Below are 19,303 nucleotides of genomic sequence, written 5' to 3'. Positions count from 1 at the left end.
TCTCTAACACCTCGCTGGAAGTAATTTCTAGAAGATAACGAAGCAAGCCATGAACATTTTTTGAAACTGGCCTATAATTTTTCGGGCTTTAATTTTTCATCTCGGCTTTAAGTGACGGAAGTCCTAAAATTTATCAAACGCTAGGACGAGGTTGAAATTTTTCCCTCTTTTTTTTCAGTATTTCGATGGAATAATCGGGTTAATGGCTTGCCTTCGCTATCTTCTTGAAATATATTGCATGATGATATCACGTTGAATAGTTAAGCTGTGAATGACGGGCAGCTAGAAATCTATTTACAGAAATAGGACGAGCCAGTTAAAATATCTACAACTGCAACGTTTCTGCACAACATCGAGAAGGCGGCGACATTTTAGAATCGCTATAGTTAAAAGAGTTTACATCGTTGGGACTCAAGTGACCCGGTTATATATACTTTCTTAAATATTGCGATTCAGAAATGTTTCCACCCTCTCAATTTTGTGTAGAAACGTTGCAGTTGTAGAAATTTTAACTTGCTCTTCTCTTTTTTGTTAATAGGTTTCTAGCTGCTTGTCGTTTTTGCTTGACTATTTTTACAAGAAATCATCATGGAATATGCCGTCTTGAACACAAGCAAATATTCACTGGATTCAAAATCTTAGTTATTTGAAAAACTAGAATGATTGGAATCAAACGTTTTCCGTTAGTTTCTGTTCAAGATGGTATATGTTGAAATTTTTTTTTGGCGGGAAAAATTCAAGGGGTACCCCCTTAAAATTTTTGACAAAAAAGTTGTCAGGGGAAACGCTGTGCAAATTTTTCCAATTTTCCCGCCAAAAGTCTTAGTATATATTGGGCAAATTTTTCGAAGACACCTTTGTAATCAATTTAATTGAATTTCACTTAACTAATTAAGTATTGTAAGCAGAAAATAAAAGATAAATAAAACAATTGAAATAAAACAATTGTTGTGAGTACTTTATTGTTTGAAATTTGTATTTACTTACTAATAAAGATTACAAAAGAAATGGTCACCTGAATAAAAAAGATTGCACTTACTGACTATTAAGTCAAGTAATAATCTAGAATTAAATTACATCTTTTGAAAAAAAAAAATTGGCGCATGCGTATTTTAGGCGCCGTATTTTTTAAGTCTTTTGGCGGGAAAATTAAAAATATTTAAACAGATGTTAACAAGAAGTATTTTTTTAAAAAGTTGGCGCATGCGTATTATAAGCGCCCGTATTTTTTCTAAGTTTTTTGGCGGGAAAATTAAAAATTTAGACGAGGGTTACCCTAAGAGTAAATTTAGGCAGTCAAGACAATTTTTCAGAAAATATTTAATAAACAAGAGAAACTGATTTTGTACAAAGCTAACTTTACGAAATAAGCTCGAAATAACTTGACAAAAACTTAGCAGCGAATTTTTTTTTTTCTAAATCTGCTTTTGGTTGAGACATTTTGAATAAACAAGACAATCCATTCTGAAATTGGTCCGTGAAAGGAAACTAGGAAAAAATTGCGATTCTAAACACGAAGGCTAACTATAAAAATTTTTCCTTTGAGGAAAATCAAAGAATTACGATGCTCACGATGCGAGAAGTCGGTGAATCATATGATAGAAACGTACGTGACTATTGAACTACAGTGGTGTTGCGTTACACGAAGGACCGTTGAGGATATAGTAATAAAGTTTTGCACGGGAATTATTCAAATTCATGAAAAGTTGCCGTATTTTAACTGCTAACTCAGAAAGTAAAGAATATAAAGTTTCGTTTGATACCCTGCTGCCTTGCTGTTTGTCTGAGCAAGCCAACAAAATAACACTGAAAAGGCACTTCACAATCTTTATTTGCTAAATTAACAGTCGAATCTCCCGTTGCAACGCCGTGCATTTAAATTTTCGTAAAAAGCCTTATTAACATATTCTCAATGGCCGCTAGTGTAACGCAACACCACTGATGCTCAAGAGTCACGTACGCGTCAGTCACACAATCCTCCAAGCTCTCGCATCGTGAACAAAGACAAAGGATTAAAATAGAATTAAAATTGGACTAGAATTCGTAAAAGCAAAGCTGACGAAACTTTTCCTACAAAACCTAACTTTAAATTACTTTTCGGATCAGTTCATCCTTATAGATTGCCTTCGTATTCTGTTTAACTCTGAGGAAAACATCGCCAATCCTAACGTTTAGTCCACGAAATAAATTTTATCCTATACGTCCTTGGTTTGAAAAAAATCTCTCACAATCTGTCTTACTTTCGTCCCTTGCGTACTTCATGTATGTCTGTCTATAGCGTCCTAACTTCTTGATATTGCCTCCAGTGTCATGTCTTGTCTTTGTCTTGTCTTGCCTTTACCTTCATCTTCCCTCAACCGTCTGGTCACTGAGACTTCCTGAAAAATGAAGCAAAAAAAAAATGAAGCAAAACAGTGAAGCAACTATATGAAGCTTTCTTCATCGTATCCTAAATACATTGACTACAGAATTCCCTTCTTGATGGTTGTCTTTATTCTCATCCCCTGTTTGCTTGACAATGTACTGATTTTGTAAGGAGGAATTGGATTTTGGTCACTCTTATATAAGGCTTTGATGTACTTCCTCATTTTCGTTGCTCTTTAAACAAGAGAGGAATAAAGCTGAATTTGCAGACTATAGCTGGTAGACCATTGTGTAGGCTTCAAACCCAACAACAGAAACACCAGCAGTAAAATTAATGACAACAATGTGATGCTATTTGATTTAACCACTGATTCAACATTTTGCTCTTGTTGTTGTTGTTGTTGTTGTTGTTTACACAGTAACCCAGATAAAGATTAACCAGCCTCAGCAAAAAACTTCCCTTCTGTGTCTACAATACATGCAGTCTCTCAATTACTTTTGCGCTTTCAGCCTAGTAAAACAAACTATCAGGTGATGACAAGAACATTTCAAAGAATTCTACAATAAGTCCCAAATATTTGAAGATATTCCAACAAATTTCAGCTCTAATTTGAAAAAGAAAATCAGTAATTATCTAGTACTAATTGTCTCGTGGAATTACAGTTTGCCAACCAGTTTGATAGCATGATACCATCATTGGTTGGTAAAATCTGGAGTCAGTCAATAACTGTTCATAAGGCTGCTGACATTAAAACATGATCTCTCAAAAAAAAATTATTTGGAGACAGCTATAAGTTGTTGGAAAACATGGTGTTGTGACCTTTTATGAACTAAAGTTTTTAGAGACCCCATAGATTTTGTTTTGATTGGTTCAATTTCAGGCACGTGCAACTATTCGTTAATTAAAACGTTTAAATTTAATGTCACAAATTTAATGTTTAGTGCTGGGGTGTGCCAAATCAAGTGGATTGGGATTTGTTTGAATCGAACTGATGGTGTGTTGTTGTCTTAAACATTTAACAAGGGTTTTAACTGATTGCAGGAAATTTTGAGGATCATCGCAACATCTCCAAAACACATGGTGAGATGAAAGCATGAACTGTACAAGTTAAGGTGACTCCTCAGAAATAATAGTTGTCAAACAATTTTTTTGAAACTTTCCCTGAATGTTCCCTACCAAGCAATGTTTCAACAAAACAGAATAAAAAAGATAGGTCACCATGCTACCACCTCACACCCACTTCAGTCTCCAGACTCATATAGTACACTTTTTTCTTTGTCTTTACATTTCACTGGTATAAAAAACTGTAAATGCACAAGTAAATATATTTATACATGCTCGCAAAAGATCAGCCAATCTTACCCCATTTATGCCTAATCATGTCTGTTAAAATTTTGTTGGTAATCACATCACAGTTTGCAAAAGCTGGAAGCAAAGTTTTCAAAAGGAAAACACCTTGATGTGTAGAAAGTCTTAGGCACACACAACAATGTTATATATAGTTTCCTGTAATATCACACAAATCATTTTAAATGAAATGGGTTCATGATTTGTGTCCTCAAGTAATGGTTTTGGACTGGCTTTTACCTTATCTTTTTTTCCTTCCAAACAATTTTTTACAACAAAATTAGGTATCAAAAAATATAGGTCACCATGCAAATCTGAGAGAAAACGAGCGTTTATTTTGCTGTCGAGCTTTAAAGCATGAAGGAAATCTCTTGATGTTGTGTATGTACAACGTATGTGTCTGTGCATACAATTGTGAGCATGCGCTAATGATGCAAGAATCATGCACAGTAGAGATGCGGGATGCAATTCGGAGGAATCACCTTTAAACTTTGACTAATCTGTCAGTTGTCAGTAAGGATGTTGGAATCAAAACAATGTTTGCCAGTTGAAATTTGAGATAAAAACATGACTTGTCAGTTACATGTAAATTTTGGAATTATCTGTCAGTTGTAAGTAAGGATGCTAAGAAGAAAACATGTTCTGTCAGTTAAAAGTAGGAAACATCTGTCAGTTTTGAATAAGGAAGTGATCACAACATAACTGGTTAGTTCAAATTTGGAATCATCTATCAGTTGTGAGTAAAGATGCCCAACTCAGATCATGATTTGTCAATAAGGATGTTCAGATCAAAACACAATTTCTCGGTGAAAATTTTGAAATCAAATATGATTTTGTCCCTTGAAATTTCGAGTCATCTGTCACATGCCAGAATGGAGGTTGAGATCAAAGCATGATTTTGTCAGATAAAATTTGAAATTATCTGTCAGTTGTCAGTATGGATGTTGAGATAAAAACATGATTTGTCAGTTAAATGTTAAAATTTGAATCATCTGTTAGTTGTGTAAGGATGTTGAGATAAAAATATGATTTGTCTGTTAAAATTTGGAAATTATCATCTGTCTGTGGTCAGAGCAGATGCTGCCATGGAAACTGTATTGCCAGATAAATTGTCAGTTGTCAGTGAGGATTTTGAGATCAAAGCATGATTTGTCAGTAAACATTTGGAGCCATCTGTCAGTTGACAATTTTTTTGTTACAAATTATTTCAATAATTTAACAAACAGACAATGATGAGAATAAGGAAAATCATCAACTAGGAAATATTATATACTGCAAGCAAATTTTCAAACCTCACACCCCCAAAATATATACAATAATTGGGGAGAATTCAAATTTATTTTGAGCCTGGGCACTTTAAGACCTGATCAGTTTATGAAGGTCAAAAAACATTTTTGAACCTCAGGAGAATCTTGAAATTTTTAAAAATGGACTAGATCTACACATTAATCATTGCTTGTCTTAAGATGAAGAAGCACCACTTTTAGTTAACAAATCCTTGCAAAAAAAATTCAAACTTTCTGTCTAATCAATAAACAGCATGGATGTTCCCAAAATGATCTTGACACCAACAAGTGTCATTCAAACAAATTTCTCAAGATTGAATTCCATCTTATAATGGTACTCTGTATCTGTTCTTCAGAGCGATTAAAATTATAGTGATACACTAGTCCACTGACTAGAGATAAAGAAAAACTTTGACTGACCGGCCGTGCTTGATGTATTTCACTTTCTCCACATATCTTTTGGTGTTCATGTGTTTCCTGTTTGCCCTGATGAGAGATACAAATATTTTGTTGAGTAACTTACAATTTCTTATTGTTGGTCAGTACATATTTCTCACTGCACAACTGATGACGGATGATGTCTCACCCGAAACATGTATTTTCTTCATTATAAATAATGAACTTCAAAACCATCATGTGGTTCATCAAAGCCATAACTATAATAAGACTAAGAGTAGTAATATATACAGTAATAGTGTAGGTACACTTGTGAACACCAGTGCAGATACCAGAAAGACAGACTGACCTGATCTAGCTGTATGTGACTCTCCCAATGATCTTAGCTGTCCAATGCTGTTATTTGCTTCTTGTTCGTCTGATAATAAATGAAAATATTTCACTGAAAGACCTATCATTTGTTGTTTACTTTTGAGTAGAACTAATTGCATGCTACATTGAAAATAGCATTAAAAATGAGGTGTTACTAATAATTTTAAGTGATCCGTTGTCAACAGCAGCTTTCTCAAGTATTAACATTTTTCCAGCAATTCACAAATCAATGCATTCTCCAGGTAAATAAGCTCATTATTCAACCTTGTCAACACATCACTTGAGATAATCTAATGTCCTTTTATATGAGGCCTTAAACTACTTTATTTAGTCAGGTCAATTTTCCAAGCTTTTGCCGATTCATGGCATCACTGACTTGTCCAGACTAAATACAGTGGTTTAACACCCCACTTGAAAGAACACTAGATTATCCAGTATGCTAAGTCTGAAGGATGACATTCAAGCTTACGTCAAGATAAGTTTAGCACTCGTAATACAGGAGTTTGAACATTTCTACACTAAGATAATGATGTCATATTCAACAACCATGTTATCCCCAGCGTCATTTCTTAACAGAAAGCATTCCGACTGATAAGTACTACATGTAGGACTTGTAGCTGCCATGCATGCCATGCCATGCCTAATCACGTGTGTTATTTTGTTAGTTCATGTTACATTTTGCAAAAGCTGGATATATATACTCCCTGCATTATACATGTATACAAACAAAATTACCTTTTGAATGGCTCTATCTGATAATTCCTAAAAATAAATAACAATAAAAAAAAAACAGTAAGATAAATTTTAAGTAACAAAAGTGACGAACTTCACTTAAAAATGGACAGATACTGTATTTTTTCAATTATAAGATGCACCATTGACTTTCAGACATAAGTGTATCAAGTTTACAAACTGAAAATTTGTCCTTAATACTTGGTTATAAGACGCAACCTGAATTACAGGACAGTTGTTAATTACACTAACTTCGATAACAACAATATGCTTTCAAATTTGCTAATTATGGTCCCAAACAAAAGCGAAAAAGTCACAAATTACAATGTACCAAACAACAGTGAAATGAGAAACACTTCAAAGTCTTACCCACAGTTTAAGCTCTTTAATAGATATATTTATTTGAAAAAATTATTGCAATGACTAACTTTGACAAGTCTTGACAAGCTGATTCTGCCACAATGTTCAGTGTCTTCCAATTCACTGGCAGTCATGGTTTCCTCTTCGGGTGTTTGCCTTTGAGAAATAACACAGATATAAAACAAATGAACAAAATTTTCATAAACACGAAAAGCTCTCATGCTCTTTTAACTGGAATATACATTGATATTTAAGACTTCATGGAAAAGCAAAAACACATCAACAACAAATGGCAATAGAGCGGTCGGTTTAGTGGCTAAATTAATTAGACAATAACTTTGGTTGTGGTTTTGGTTTTACTTCGGTTTGAGATCGGCTGAGTAGTCTAATTGGTAAGTAATTGGTTTGGTTTTGGTTTTACGACACTGAATTGAAAATCGCTCTAAGTTACAGTTGAATGTGTACTATTATTAAAAACTGGATCACTGGATAATGCAATTCAAGTGTTTTCATTGGTTTAGCCATCATGTTATATGAGTAATTATACCATGCTCTATAAATATTGCAAGTTGCGCGTAATTTTTTGGTGTATTTCTGCCTTTATTTTATTTTAGTTCTCTATATTTTGGGAGTGTTTTTCGTAAAACAACAATCCCGCTTGCGCTTGTTGGATATGAGATGATTATAGCCAACTTGGCACTACAGGCCTTGTTGGCTATCTACTATCTCGTATCCAACGTGCACTCATGGAATAGTTGTTAACTATTATTCAAATTAATCTAGACACGACAACTACTCATGAGTTTCACAGCTAGTGGTTTAGGCAAAGGAACAGTACAATTCCAGTGAATTGAGCAACGTCAATGGCATGGAAGTCATGACACTACAGCAAGCCAATACAATTTCACTATGTAGAGTATAAAAAATCACTCAGAATTGCTTCATACCCAGTATGTAGCTTTACTATGTTACCTAGAACTAGGATCCATCTCACATCAGTATCATCCTAGCAACAGAGCTCTGAGGGTCCACATATGGGCTGGGCGGGATGCGGGATTTGGCATTTTTTCGTGGTGATAATTTGAGATTCGAGCCAAAAACAGAAGCGGGAGTGGGATTATTTCTGTGGGGTTGGGATGCAAGATTCACAAGCGGAACAGAGTGGGATACGTGACTTCATAAATTGACCAGCCCAAAAACTGCGAGCTGGAGGGTAGAAATGAACCTTATGTACATATAGCAGATTTCCAGACAAAAAAGGTGGGATGGCAGGATTAACAGGAAAAAATGGGTGGGAAAGCGGGATCTCAGAACACTATTGTGGACCTTCAGCACCAGCTATCTACTATTTGGGTTTTCAGGAAAATGGCTAGTCCTATGTACATATTCTATGAACAGTCAAACGTATCGCTTTATTATATAAAAACCAATGAAATACCAGGTGAGCTTTCGCGTGAAAGCATGACATCTTCACATGTGAAAAGATCACTGTTGCTACGGTTACACAATAAATGGCATCTTTCGCAGCAAAAGCAAAACAGTTTGGGATTCCACTGGTGTTTATATAATAAATAACACAGGATTAACAGGAAAAAATGGGTGGGAAAGCGGGATCTCAGAACACTATTGTGGACCTTCAGCACCAGCTATCTACTATTTGGGTTTTCAGGAAAATGGCTAGTCCTATGTACATATTCTATGAACAGTCAAACGTATTGCTTTATTATATAAAAAACAATGAAATACCAGGTGAGCTTTCGCGTGAAAGCATGACATCTTCACATGTGAAAAGATCACTGTTGCTACGGTTACACAATAAATGGCATCTTTCGCAGCAAAAGCAAAACAGTTTGGGATTCCACTGGTGTTTATATAATAAATAACACAGGATTAACAGGTAAAAATGGGTGGGAAAGCGGGATCTCAGAACACTATTGTGGACCTTCAGCACCAGCTATCTACTATTTGGGTTTTCAGGAAAATGGCTAGTCCTATGTACATATTCTATGAACAGTCAAACGTATTGCTTTATTATATAAAAAACAATGAAATACCAGGTGAGCTTTCGCGTGAAAGCATGACATCTTCACATGTGAAAAGATCACTGCTGCTACGGTTACACAATAAATGGCATCTTTCGCAGCAAAAGCAAAACAGTTTGGGATTCCACTGGTGTTTATATAATAAATAACACATTACATGGCCACTCGGATATACAAGAGAAACTTCGTCTCTCTGTGCGGCCATGTATTATTATCCTTTACGATATAGATAAAACCCTGCATGTGCTCTGATTGGTCAAAACCAAATCAAAACCCCATGTTTTATCAGAGTATAAAACAAAGAAAAAGCTTGTTTTATTGTTTTTCGGCACATTACCTCTATATCATAAAGCAAATGAAGAAGCCTAAGCCTTGTATTACACTGTGATAAAACACTGCGCACATTTGAGAACACCTGAAAAATGTAGAAAACAGGAGCCTGCGGCTCATGTTTTCTACACTTCCCTTATGTTCTCAAATGCCTGTCGTGTTTTATCACAGTATAATACACGGCTTAGGCCTCTTCATTTGTTAACCACATCTTTTTTATACCTCCCTGAACTGACTGAGGAAGAGGAATCTTTATACATGGTTTCTTTCCCAGTTGGCGTTGAGGTAACTATATATATGAAAAAATGAGAACAACAAATAGGTATCTAAATCTTCACTGGAAATGCAGTTCACTTCCCTATAGACAAAAAATGGTATGATGGGGGAAATTTACGTACCGTGTGGAGCAATTACCGCCCTATCAAGTGATGGTGTGGCTGACAAGGGAGCCACAAAGGATCCAGATGCATGCATATATGGTGATTGATCGTGGTCACTAATGGGAAACACAAGGTAAACTCATTCCAATCCGTTATGAATAGCACCAAGTTTAAATCATAAATAAAAGATTAAACATATATCTTGCAAGTCAGTCTCACCTCGAGGGTTTTTGTGCCGATTCATAATGATCCATGAGAAAATCAGCAAGTTCTTTGTCACTCGACATGTTTAACTTTTTCCGCAGATCACGCCAACGCTGAAAAGAACCCAATAAATTTACTTTCAAGTAATCCCTCTTCGCATAGGACAATTTTCTTCGCCTTTTCTTTTCGTCGTCTGACAAAAGCCGCCAATTTCCTGCGACAGAGGACGTGTCTGCCTGAATCTCCCTACAGTTGGTTCCATCAGCAAGAGTTTCTGGAGTTTGTGTCTGGGACACGTTCAGAAACATTTCTTGTGATGTAGACACGACATTAGCCAAAGGTTTGAAGGAAGAAGTGGAAGTACCTCGTTAAAAGGTGGCGAAGAAGGAGCGAAAAATATTTGCAATGCAAATGAGTCCCAGGGTCACCTGTCGTTCTTAGCTGTCGACCCGGATATCGCTCAGTTAGTACGCGCGCTGTGATTGGTGATTGATTAAAGTTGTTTTTGTTGCCTTTATGGCCACGTCTTCGCGCGTATTTTTGCAAGTAAAACTTTAAAACATTCTTTTACTTCTGAAATTGCAGTAGAAATGTAATTTAATAGATATCTTTGCTAACCTCGTTTTCTCGGTCCGTACTGTAAGTTACGGATCCTCATTTTTTTCCCCTTCGATTTGTGGCCCGCGGCCATAAATCGATGACGGCTCTCGAACTTGGTTAGTAATAGGTATGCATTCTTAGGTAACTAAATATTCTCAGAAATATCCACTTGTTATTTTCTAACTAAAACCTTTGCATTAGTGCTTCTATCGAGTTACTTTTGAACAATGGGAGCATGTATGTTTCATTATGGAGGAATTTACTGAAACTTTCTCTCCGTGAGCCAATTTTTAAGGAGGTATGGAACAGGAAGCGGGGGAGGGGGGAGGGGGGGAGAGACAGAGAGAGAGAGAGAGAGGAGTTTTTAAGCTAAACTGTCCGACCTATTTCCATTGGCAACAACGCTAATTTGAAAGGGAGGATGATCAAGTTGTCTACGCATGGTAAAAAAAAGGACACAGTTGTGCGCGTTACGATTTGGCGTGATGATCCGATCTGGCACCTCTTCCTTATATATTAAGAGTGTATTTCTTAGTAGAAGTCCGTAATCCAGTTTCAATATCCCCCTCCAGCTAGTGTCCCTTTCTAAATAGCGACCCCTTACATAAAAACCTGGCATATTGCAATTGTCAGTTGAGTAACAGTGCCGGATCCGGACCTTGAGCTAAGGGTTGGGTGTGTGTGTGTGTGGGGGGGGGGGGGGGGGGGGGAGGGTGTGCGGGCGGTGTTGATTTGCTTGCCCTGTCGGCTTTTCTTCCTTATGTGATTTTGTCTTTTTTACCTAAAGTAGCGGGGGGGGGGGGGGGCTCCCCTAGATCCGCCACTGAGTAAGGCGCGACGGAGCTTTGGTGACGAACACGTTATTGCCACGGGCAACTTTCCTCGTTTCCAATGGTATCAATATCGTCGCCTGCAATTTTGCGCGCTTTGCTGCCAATGACGTCAAAGGCTGATAAGTTACCACTGGAAACGGAGCCAGTTGCCCTTGACAACAACACAAGTTGAACGTTAAATTGAACGTTAAAACCTGGTCATCAAACTTTCGTCACGCCTTACTCAACTGACAGGGATTGACCAAAAAACCTTCACAGTGCACTCCGTAATTTATTCATGTAATTTCATAAGAACCGTTTTGTGAAGGTTTAAAGATGATTTCCAGTACGTACTGCGCACTCTCGAGAGATTGTTTGCGTTTTTTGTTTTGTTTCATGTAAGACATCACAGAATGTAAACATTTCGCAACTACTTCATTGAAGAAAATTCAAAGTTTCAAAACAACCGACATTATGGATGCGAAGCGGTTTATGCTTCGTTTTCACTCATGTCACTTGATGAAATAACTTCGCAGCTGTAAGAATCAATGAAACTGTTGGAAAAGGAATTTGAAAGGACTCAAAGATAACGCATGTGGTTCGTAACGAATAACATCGATTCGCATTCCATCGAGTGGGATTTATAAAGTTTATAAATATTAAGGTGCTGAGACTGCGCAGTACGGACTAGAAATCATCTTTAATCTTCAGACTTGTATTCAGCATGTGAAGGATTATACAACTTCTTTTATTAAAAACTGGGTCATTGGATAACGCAATTCAAGCTAAATTTTCATTGCCTTAGCCATCATGGTATATATAAACAATAGCACCCATTTAGCGAGGAAATATATTTGTCCGAGGACATCCGCTCTCTGAGAAGCGAACAGTTTCCCGCGAGCGTATCTCAAAGAAAACTTGTGAGCTTGAGGAACTGATATGTGCGCGGACAAATATCCGAGCATATTTTCGCGCCAAATGGAGGCTATTGTGTTTTAAAATTATCCTTCAAATATTTTTCGCAACACGCGCGGTTTTGAAAATTAGGGAATATCACTCGAATATTCTCCAGTTTTGGTTCTGTTCCCTAGTTTAGCTCGTACTTTTAACTAGCCGGGGCTGTAATCATTCAAAACCCCACACCATTTATGTCTAACAAAGCAGCGAGAGTTTAAAAATGTAACTTTATTTGCAGCAGCATGTATATTAATCATTTGTCACCGAGCCATTTTTACATCTTGTTCGCGGGTGTTAAAAGACTTTTCATTCAAAACAAATCAAGGCAAAAATATAAATGATTTAAAAGATCGACCAAACGCGACAAAGTCCAACGTTCTTAGACAAAGTGGCATTGCCATTTCACGAGAAAAAAAAGAATACATTCCTGAGTATTGATAAAGCAGTGCTCTTCATTCTAGTCCAAACAAATCACGTCAGGATCTTTGTCGTTTTTGTCTCCAGTCTTGGCAGTTTGTGTTTGATCAGGTTCCACTTGTGGATCCTGAGTCGTGGCTTGACTCTGTCCAGGCGAGGAAACGCGCGTGTCTGTTGAGGAAGGCGAGCTGGGATTGGAAGAGGCATCGGGCCTGATTAATCCCATAGCTGAGGCCTCTCTGCGTATAATAGAGGTGATCTGGTTTTCCACCAGAGTAGTTGCCTTCTTACTCAGCATCTTACCTATGCCACTCTGCACGGCAGAAGTGGGAGGAGTAGCGCTGCGCTGAGCCTCGGTACCAGTCTTGCCTGTGCTCAGGCTATAGACGCTGTTAATGACAGGAGTCAAGGGTGTGGAACTTACAGGTCCCGCCCCTGGGTGGGGCACTGAGGTCGTCACGGTGGTCATGACTGGTTTGGTAAGAAGTGTGGTGACGTACTGTGTTGGTGTAGGCGAATTCACCTGATGACTGATCAGCGGAGAGCTTGCTTTCGGCACAGACTGTACCAGCCCTGGCTTCACCAGACTGGGTGTTGCGGTAGACGCGGGAAGCAGCAGAGTAGTGGGAGGGGGAGGCCGAACTGTGATGGTCGCAGTACTGCTTGGCATGGGGGGTTGGTAGTATACTGGGGGTACATTGAAGCGGTAGGAAGGTCTTGGCTTGATGTTAGGAGCAGGTGGTAGGACGGTTCCTCCAGACAGCACCAGGGGTTGGACCTTTGGTTGGATAGGAACTGAACCCACCGCTGGGATGGGGGCAGGCTGGATTAAGTTTCCAGATATCGTAACGTTGGGTGGTGGACCTTCACGTTTGGTAAGACGACTCAGGATTCCCCTCTCGGACATGTTAAGCCGAGCTGTAACGGGCGGCATTCGGACAAGAGCCGAAGGGAGCCGATTGACGTCCGACTTCATGTCAGATAGGAGCTCCTCAAGCTGGTTAAGTACTGCAAAACAAACGAAACAACACTTATTAAACAAAACTCGGGTAACTTGTTAACTTAAACTTGCAGTCTTCATCGAGTTAAGATTCATAAGTTTGGGCAAAATTGCTGACTGTAATAGGGACGGGATGGAAATGGTAAACTCTTCAAACTCTTCTCCATGTCGCTGTTCACATCTTTCGTCATTAGAAAACGACTTTTCATATTGAAGGCATCTTGCTATATACAAATTGACTCCAATTATTCAAGGACTTAGTAACAACCAGGCACGTGAGGGAGAAACTAAGGACGTCGATGATGAACTCATATCGCTACAGTAAGATATCCGTACCTATTGTCGGACACTTCAAACCATTGATCACCAGCTCACCAAAATAACCTCGATTGGCAGTATATTTCTTGTTCTGATTTTATTTTTGGGCTCTGTTAGGTTAGGTCGCGAAATGCGAAATGTGTCTAAATTTGCGCGTGCAACTGGCCCAGAACTCCACGCGCACCGCGTTCAAAACCAGAGGTACAACAGCATTTTTGTAATCATTGCGTGAAGTTTTTCTTTTGTGATCTGGCACATTTAGGGGTATAAAAGGGTTTGTCAGTAGGTAAATTATGCACGATAACGGCAGCAGAACGCAGAATTTACTTGCAATAATCAATTCTTGTGCAAAATATTTTCTCTATATATTCAATACTATACCCCGTGTTTTACTATAACTGATATACAGAAAGGACCTATTTTGACGTTTAACGTAAATTCTGTTACGGATAAACTAACAACTTTGTCTTCAGTGTTTGAACAACGACTACTGGAAGACCTTAAAATCCCATATGGCGGCTTTACGTAATCTTCCGAAATCAACTTCAGTCTAAATGTACAAACTGGCCTTCGACAAACGGTAAATGGTAAAAACAACCTGTAGATTGTGCGCACTACAAGCCCTATTTCTTCAACTCTATAGAAACTCAATGGGGGAGTGATTCTTTCTTCCGTCTTAAAATTGGTGACTAAAAAACGTGCAAGATAAAGTTTTCTGATAAACTTGTAAATTCTCACAACTGATTCAATCCTTCAAACGTACGAAACTCGATGCGTGTAGTTCTCTTGAATTCATCAACTTTTATTGTTGCTAGCAAAGAGATAAGCATTTCGTTGTCTTCTTAGAGAAAACGCGACAAAACTACGAATTTACGCTCTTACATTGGCAGTCAGTTCTTGGTCAGTTTCTCAGATACACTGGTAAATTTAAACAACTGTATTAAAGCCAATAAGCTGTTAAAAAAGAAAATCAGTCCTCGGAGATCTCATGAAAAAACAACAAAGTCAAACTGTCACTTAATGTTGATGAGAAAAAAAATGATCGACACGGTCGCCAAGGCCGTCTAGTACAAGCAGGTTCGTACACTTGAAGTAGTACCAGTCATCGCAATAACCATACTCCATTTATGAACTCCTGTCTGAATCCTACTGTCCACCGCACTTCGCACAGGAATATCCGGGCACCTCATCCAAGTAACACCCTCTCACTCTGGCTCTTGTTTGTCTACGCATTCGTTTATTTTTTTTCTCCTTTCACAAGTCTTTTTTTTCCCTTATTTCTTATTTTTCTTTCAAGTATCCTTGCATTAGTTGCAGCATTATGTCGCAAAGGTGGACATCTCGGTTCCAGAGAGTGTAGAAATCACGTGCGGCTAGGGCCTGAGAATTCTGGGGAATCAGTTCCTGCTATTGACGGTTGAAAACTTTCCTTTGCACCCATTCCACGACCCAGACAGCTACAGTAACCTGAACCCTTACAGGAAGGAGCAAGACAAAGTTAGTTTACGAGGACACACGGTTTCTTGCCTGCCTGTCTGCGTCAACAACACCTTGAAATTATTGTAAACTTCGTCAGGTGTTTCATTTTCAAACCCACGGCGAGACCTTTTCTTTTGCTCCCTCTCAATTCGCTCTTCGACAGACACCAAGGCATCAGTTATGTTGCTGAACGGGCAACTTCCCGGAAACTGAGAACAGTGACCCTGGATAAGTCCTGGTATGAGACGATGCGATGACAGGACTTGATGGAGCACTGACTGGTGACTGTAATTCAGGCTTGGACTCTTGCAGTGTCCACCGTTTCGTTCTGGGAAGCACGCTTCGAAACTTCTGGATGGCGTTTCAGGAAATTTTGCCACCACTTCTCCGACACACATCCCTTTTTCACCTCTTTTCCTCGTTTTTCCGCCATATGGGTGGCCAGGCGCATTACAATGTCCTTTCTCTTTGCATATCCATGTTTACTGACAAGCGTAAGATAAAAGGCTGCTAGCTCGGCCTCCTCAGCAGGGTCGAGAAGTGTTTCAGGGCCATTCTTTTTTCCATGTTCTACCCTCCCATTAACACGATTGCCAAGGCTAGATTTTGGGACATTATATTCGGCCGCTGCTTTACGAATTGAAAGTTTCCCACTTCTAACACTTTGAACTGCAGCAACCATGTCCTGTTCTCTCCATAACAAGTTTTTGGAACGAGGCATTGTGTCTGAGGATTAAAATTAGAACCCTTTTGTCAGCCTCCCGGGTTGTGTCGATGTATATCAAGTTTATATTATTTTCTGTATGTTTTGTTTCCACAGATGCGTTCTCAAACAGCCCATATCTCTCCTACGCGGACGGTGCCCCTTAATACCTATTATAGGCTATTATAGTTATTTTTAGACCGTTCCTACCCTCAAAGAAAACATCTCCGTAACGGGCGTGGTACCATTATCCGCGGGAGGACTGGGTACCTTGTCTAAAAATAACTTGCGAGGTTCCTTTCATCTTCTTTTGAGATTGACAGTTCATACTGATCTTCATAAAGGTCAAGGCGAACATTGAGCTGTCCGACAGTAGGTTGTGCGGACCTAAACGAGAACTAGAGCCCAGATCAGCCGCACGGGACACAAAAACGATATGATGAAGGCTACGCAGGCGATCTTTAGTTTTTTCGCTCATTGCATAGGATTGTTACCCCTCGCGTAAGAGAAATTTGAACGGAAAGAAAACAAGCGCCACTTTGCCGCAAGTAAGAAAATTGTTGTAGTTTTATAGAACGGAGAGAAACGAGACAAGACTCGGTAGGTGCAATGACATTTATTTGCTTTAACCTGCAAGCCTTTTTTTTTTTTAGGCTGCTTTTTTTTGTTTTTACATGCTGGTAATCATTTTCTCATTTGTCTGACATTGGGCAGTATCTGAAATTAGGGCGAATACCTTATTTATCAACAGTTCCTACTCATCGCGAAGATTTTTGCATGGGTTAATTTGCCTGAGGAAACAGGGGAGGGGGCACTAAAACGCAATGGCACGTGACAACACTTAGTGAAATCCCTCAATCTCTACAATGAATGAAACTGTACCTACAAATAACCACGTGGGATCAGAAGTGCCCCCTAAATGCCCCCCATCCCCCACCACTAATAATGACGTGGAGAAATAAGTGTATCCAGCACTAACCTTTGTGAAGCACAGCATTGGCCGGCTTGTTCCCTGCTAGGGACTCCTTGGACAAATGTTGATGACTTTCCGCCAAACACTCCAGCTCTGCAAACCTGTAAGAGAAATCCCAACAGTGATCTCCTTAGACCTTCAGTACAATGGAAAACAAGCAAGCAAGCAAGAAAGCAAGAAAGCAGGTGACGAGAATAAAGAAATTCACCAAGAAGGGATCTAGACTTAAGGAAAAAACACCCAAGTCTCTGAGCTAACACTAAAGGGTATTTATGATAGTTCGTTTTCTCCCCGAGAGTTAAGGTGACTGTTCAAGGTTTGGAAAGTAAAGATGATCTCCCCAGATTTTGGTTTAGTTGACATCCGAAGTGTCTTTTTTTTCGCCTCCTACGTAGAAGTAAGCCACGTCACCGACAATGCTATTTTTTGTGAAGTTTCACGTTCGTCATGCCTCTTAATCTTCTTCAGCCGTAGCCAGCCGTGTTAATCTTCCGTTTATTTTTACTTTTTTGGTTCTTTTGTACCTTAGAAAACCATTATTTTCCCTTCACTTTCAAAGTATGTTCGCACACCACAAAAAATGGCTTAAGTTTTCGTGACATAGTTCATTCAGTTGGAAGTTCTTTGCACTGTTTAACTCGCATACGCAGAGCAAGACAGAAGCAGATGAGTTTACCTTGCATTAAGAGCCATGGCTGGGTGGTTAGCATCTTGCCTGAGCTTCATGGAGTCAGCTCTTCTCAGTTGTTCCTCTATCACTAGCGCCTGCTCTAACAACTGAAAACACACCAGCGGTTACTCGCACAATGGCATGCGAAAAGAACTAGACAAGAGACCTCAGGCTGATAAACCAGAAAAACCGCGCGAAAAAAACAAGGACTTTAGTCAGACAAATAACAGCACAAACTTATATTTTATCTGACCCTTGCTACTTCAGAATCGTGCATCATGCAGAACTACAAGTCATATGGGATAATTTTTTGGGGTTCTTGCACTGGAACCGATAGCCATCTTATCCCTTAATGAAAAACTCTATTACAGATAAACAGCAATTATAGAACTACAAATTGTTATTTAGGATAACTATGAAATTATCTAATAATATCATTCAAGACATTAGGACTATGTTAGCCACAAACCTTAAAACGTCGTGCGATGAACCGGTTCTTGTATTCCAGAGTAACTACAACAAAAACAAGTTCAGTGAATAACTGGTCATTATAACAAGACTGAAATAGCCGACAGAGCAATTGACTCAAATCAGTCAATCAAAATACTTTATTTAGAATTACACCGCGCAACTGCTAGTCCTAAACAGTTCTTTTTTGATCATAAAATCGTGTGTAATACTTCTCTTACTGACCAAGCTTACTAGTGGCCGTGGAGGCAGGATATTGGCCCTCGGTCGTTCCTGCACTGACCTCACTGCACTCCTTCCATACTATCACGACTTAGGACCCGTATTCTCCCACATGATACTCGCACTTGGTCAATATTAAAAAGGTATATTCATTCATAAGTGTAAAACACTGAGGACTGAGTTTGCTCATAGTTCAGAGGACGTCGTGGTTAATGGTGAGGAAGTAGAAGACGTTGAGGAATTTGTTTACCTAGGTGCTACAGTAAACAAAGAAGGAGGAGGCAGTAGAGATATTACGAACCGACTGCAGAAGGCACGTGGAGCATTTCAGAGACTAGGGAAGGTATGGACAACCAGAGGAATAGGAAGGAGAACCAAGATACGCCTATTCAAGACTTTAGTTCGACCGGTCCTGCTATATGGCTGTGAAATATGGAAGATCATTAAAGCTGATGAACGAAAACTGAACAGTTTCCAATGCCAGTGCCTGAGACGGATACTGAGAATTAGATGGCAGCAAAGAATTACAAACAAGAGAGTGGTTGAAATGGCAGAGGTCAATGACATAAGCTGCGAGGTACGACGAAGAAGGTGGAACTGGTTGGGACACGTACTCAGGAGAGAGGGTGCGGACGACTGCTTCACAGCATTAGAAGGTCGAACAGCGAGAGGGAGGCCAAAGACAACTTGGAGAAGGACGGTGGAGAAGGAAAGAAACAAGGCGGGGTGGAAGAGCTGGGAAGTAGCCAAAGCGGTGGCATGGAACAGGGAGTGTTGGTCGGAAAGCGTGACGGCCTTATGCGCCTACTGGCGCGAAGAGAAATGATGATGATGATATTCATTCATGCAATTCGTATTATGATTTAATTT

General features: G+C 39.1%; 2 protein-coding genes across 5 annotated transcripts in view; both read right to left on the bottom strand.

Moving 5' to 3' along the window:
* Positions 1-931: 931 nt before the first annotated feature.
* LOC110059503 (uncharacterized) lies at positions 932-10,255 on the bottom strand. 2 transcript variants are annotated; one of them, XM_089282917.1, is made up of 7 exons: positions 9,830-10,255; positions 9,629-9,726; positions 9,453-9,519; positions 6,927-7,014; positions 6,502-6,528; positions 5,419-5,484; positions 932-2,378 (listed from the first exon to the last, which is right to left on the bottom strand). In XM_089282917.1, the coding sequence occupies exons 1-7, from the start codon at positions 10,120-10,122 to the stop codon at positions 2,283-2,285; spliced, it is 735 nt and encodes a 244-aa protein (XP_089139043.1). In that variant the 5' UTR covers positions 10,123-10,255; the 3' UTR covers positions 932-2,282. The 2 variants fall into 2 exon arrangements, with proteins under 2 accessions (XP_089139043.1, XP_089139044.1); XM_089282918.1 differs by lacking the exon at positions 932-2,378 and adding an exon at positions 5,744-5,812 and having other exon boundaries at positions 5,456-5,484.
* A 2,136-nt stretch (positions 10,256-12,391) lies between these two features.
* LOC110059501 (ATP-dependent chromatin remodeler CHD4-like) overlaps positions 12,392-19,303 on the bottom strand; it is a 34,435-nt gene continuing 27,523 nt past the window's right edge. For 2 of the 3 annotated variants that reach the window (XM_020766194.2, XM_020766195.2), the window contains 4 exons: positions 18,213-18,256; positions 17,750-17,850; positions 17,080-17,174; positions 12,392-13,608 (listed from right to left, as the gene is read on the bottom strand). In XM_020766194.2, the coding sequence (XP_020621853.2) occupies positions 12,641-13,608; positions 17,080-17,174; positions 17,750-17,850; positions 18,213-18,256 (1,208 nt within the window). In that variant the 3' untranslated portion in view covers positions 12,392-12,640. Of the gene's footprint in view, positions 13,609-14,219; positions 16,124-17,079; positions 17,175-17,749; positions 17,851-18,212; positions 18,257-19,303 lie in introns of those variants that run through there. The other variant, XM_020766196.2, reaches the window with a different exon arrangement.

Source organism: Orbicella faveolata, unplaced genomic scaffold, assembly GCF_042242905.1.
Source record: "Orbicella faveolata isolate gen_17 unplaced genomic scaffold, um_ofav_v1 contig_12, whole genome shotgun sequence".
NCBI classification, from domain to species: domain Eukaryota; kingdom Metazoa; phylum Cnidaria; class Anthozoa; order Scleractinia; family Merulinidae; genus Orbicella; species Orbicella faveolata.
Note: the sequence above shows the minus strand (reverse complement) of the source record. Positions and strands in the feature narration are given on the sequence as shown.